This window comes from Monopterus albus, unplaced genomic scaffold (assembly GCF_001952655.1).
Source record: "Monopterus albus unplaced genomic scaffold, M_albus_1.0 scaffold382.1, whole genome shotgun sequence".
NCBI classification, from domain to species: Eukaryota; Metazoa; Chordata; class Actinopteri; order Synbranchiformes; family Synbranchidae; genus Monopterus; species Monopterus albus.
Window position 1 is genome coordinate 102,634 of NW_018128262.1, and position 3,883 is coordinate 106,516.

At 40.7% G+C, this 3,883-nt stretch overlaps 1 protein-coding gene across 1 annotated transcript in view; it reads left to right on the plus strand.

The window, feature by feature from the left end:
- Nucleotides 1-3,883, plus strand: part of LOC109951381 (guanine nucleotide exchange factor DBS-like) — a gene marked incomplete at its 5' end in the record, with an annotated part of 148,395 nt that overhangs the window by 100,528 nt on the left and 43,984 nt on the right. The window contains 1 exon segment of the mRNA XM_020585859.1: nt 3,680-3,716. Within this exon segment, the coding sequence (XP_020441515.1) occupies nt 3,680-3,716 (37 nt within the window).

The following is a 3,883-nucleotide window of genomic DNA, read 5'->3' on the forward strand; positions in this document are numbered from 1 at the left end:
TCATCTTGAATTTCTTCCATTTTCTAATAATTGCGCCAACAGTTGTTGCCTTCTCACCAAGCTGTTTGCCTATTGTCCTGTAGCCCATCCCAGCCTTGTGCAGGTCTACAATTTTGTCCCTAATGTCCTTAGACAGCTCTTTGGTCTTGCCCATAGTGGAGAAGTTGGAGACTGATAGATTGAGTGTGTTGACAGGTGTCTTTCATACAGGTAACGAGTTCAAACAGGTGCAATTAATACAGGCAATGAGTGGAGGATAGGAGGGCTTCTTAAAGACAAAGTAACAGGTCTGTGAGCACCAGAATTCTTGCTGGTTGGTAGATGATCAAATGCTTATTTCATGCAATAAAATGGAAATAAATTAAAAATCTAACGATGTGATTTACTGGAATTTTTTTGTAGATTCTGTCTCTCACATTTGAGGTGTGCCTATGATGAAAATTACAGATCTGTCCATTCTCTGTAAGTGGGAAAACTTGAAAAATTGGCAGTGTATCAAATACTTATTTGCCCCACTGTATATAGGAACAGTAACGTTATTTAAAAACATATAAAATATATACACATGGCCTCCATACAGTAAGGAATAACAGAGAGAGGGAAGCGGAAATCCAAAAAAGCAGTTACATGTGATTTAACTGCATGTTGTGTACATTTGCTGTATTCACATTAACAAGCTGACACCACACCAGCCACGAGTTACTCATTTGAAAAATAATGGTATTTACTGTAACTGTGCATTTCAAATGTTGAGTTTCTCTTATCACACCGCTGCTGGCCGCACACACCTCAGTGTGACCACTTCTTATGAATAAAACATTGCTAGATTCATGATGAAAAAATAAATCCTTTTTTGCTGAATATACTGTTTGGAGCACATGGAATGGCTCCATGCTGACTTTGCGTTTCCGTGACAGGTTCATTGGTTACCTAGAACAGGAGATGACAAATCAGATCATTCACAGACCTTTGGTTTTCACTTACTGTATGTGAGCTATGCACTTGGCCAAGCCTGCGCCTCGCTGTCTGCACTTATTTTACTAGATTCTTGTCTAGCATTTTCTTGCCACTCAACAAAATCCTATGTGTCATGACTTGGCTTTTAGGCCATGGCAAAAATGGGAAACCATCAAAAGTACTGTCAATGATTTAACTGCAACTTATTAAATATGAAAGCAAATGAATCAAACATGACATGTGTAAATCATTCACATCACTAGTGTCAGTCAGAAGAGTGTAACGGTTTGAGAGGTGCAAGAACCTAAGCAAAATCAATCAAACAAAATACAGTGCCTTGCGAAAGTATTCGGCCCCCTTGAACTTTGCGACCTTTTGCCACATTTCAGGCTTCAAACATAAAGATATAAAACTGTAATTTTTTGTGAAGAATCAACAACAAGTGGGACACAATCATGAAGTGGAACGAAATTTATTGGATATGTCAAACTTTTTTAACAAATAAAAAAACTGAAAAATTGGGCGTGCAAAATTATTCAACCCCCTTAAGTTAATACGTTGTAGCGCCACCTTTTGCTGCGATTACAGCTGTAAGTCACTTGGGGTATGTCTCTATCAGTTTTGCACATCGAGAGACTGAAATTTTTGCCCATGCCTCCTTGCAAAACAGCTCGAGCTCAGTGAGGTTGGATGGAGAGCATTTGTGAACAGCAGTTTTCAGTTCTTTCCACAGATTCTCGATTGGATTCAGGTCTGGACTTTGACTTGGCCATTCTAACACCTGGATATGTTTATTTGTGAACCATTCCATTGTAGATTTTGCTTTATGTTTTGGATCATTGTCTTGTTGGAAGACAAATCTCCGTCCCAGTCTCAGGTCTTTTGCAGACTCCATCAGGTTTCCTTCCAGAATGGTCCTGTATTTGGCTCCATCCATCTTCCCATCAATTTTAACCATCTTCCCGGTCCCTGCTGAAGAAAAGCAGGCCCAAACCATGAGGCTGCCACCACCATGTTTGACAGTGGGGATGGTGTGTTCAGGGTGATCAGCTGTGTTTCTTTTACGCCAAACATAACGTTTTGCATTGTTGCCAAAAAGTTCGATTTTGGTTTCATCTGACCAGAGCACCTTCTTCCACATGTTTGGTGTGTCTCCCAGGTGGCTTGTGGCAAACTTTAAACGACACTTTTTATGGATATCTTTAAGAAATGGCTTTCTTCTTGCCACTCTTCCATAAAGGCCAGATTTGTGCAGTATACGACTGATTGTTGTCCTATGGACAGAGTCTCCCACCTCAGCTGTAGATCTCTGCAGTTCATCCAGAGTGATCATGGGCCTCTTGGCTGCATCTCTGATCAGTCTTCTCCTTGTATGAGCTGAAAGTTTAGAGGGACGGCCAGGTCTTGGTAGATTTGCAGTGGTCTGATACTCCTTCCATTTCAATATTATCGCTTGCACAGTGCTCCTTGGGATGTTTAAAGCTTGGGAAATCTTTTTGTATCCAAATCCGGCTTTAAACTTCTCCACAACAGTATCTCGGACCTGCCTGGTGTGTTCCTTGTTCTTCATGATGCTCTCTGCGCTTTAAACAGACCTCTGAGACTATCACAGTGCAGGTGCATTTATACGGAGACTTGATTACACACAGGTGGATTCTATTTATCATCATTAGTCATTTAGGTCAACATTGGATCATTCAGAGATCCTCACTGAACTTCTGGAGAGAGTTTGCTGCACTGAAAGTAAAGGGGCTGAATAATTTTGCACGCCCAATTATTCAGTTTTTTGAGCATGGCGAGCAGAGGGCGGCAGCAACAGGCCCTGCAGAGCCTCATGGCCGGCTGCACCATTTAACCCCTGCAGAGCAGCAGACTCAGGTGTTCCCAATCTGTTCCACACCACAATCAGCTTACATAGTTGACACAGCAGTTTGAAAGATGCTAAGCATGGAAGTAACTTTTTCAATTTTAGACTGGACGAAGAGAGAAGGATCAGAGAAGCTCCTTGATGTAAAAAAAAAAAAAAGTCATCTTTTAACATTGCTCAGGGGTCAGACAATGAAATAACCATATCTGCCCTTTTCACAGCTGATCAGCAAAACTGTGGGGCATAGATCTTTTTGTTTTCCTCTGTAATTTAATATTTTGACCTGTGTAAAGAGGAGGCACCTTGTACTATTGTAGCTAATAGCTACCATATTGTTCTTTACCCTTCACATCCTATACCACCACACACTAATGTAATGACACAGAGGATTACAGACCTGAAAGGTCATCTGTGGAGTGTTTGACCCCTAGTAGCACCATGCAGCTGTTTTCTTTTCCTTTCTTTTTCCCATGAGAGCACACATGCGCATGCGTGTTCATGCACCACCTGTAAAATAACATTTTAACAAACAATAATGCAAAAGCCCAACTACTACATTGTTTTAGGCTTCCAGCACATTTTAGTGTTCAAGTTGACAACTACAACAACAGAGACCACAGTTTGTCTCAACACTGGTTCTTTTAGTGATGGCTGTGACCTTTCTCTAACTTTAACCAAGTCACTTAGTTGTCTAAACCTCACCAGATTTTAATCAGCAGCAAGGCATCAGATCAGAAAATGTTCATATGAATCATGTACGTATGTATTGTCATATGGATCACTGTGGAAGGCACCAAAGAAACAACGTAGACATGTGATAAATAGTAAAATCTAATGTCTCTCTTGTGTTCACAGAAGCCAGCCAGGTCAACATCTATAGCGCTCCCATGAGGTGAGCAATCATCTCCATCTCATTAGCTACAAAGTGACATGAAAAGATTAAAGACCTACCATTATACATATTTTGCACAGGGTCTAAAACCTTGGACTTCTGTTACCAGTGCATCCTATTATTGGACAAGTTAGACAGGGACAATAAAGGACACTGGAACATTAAGT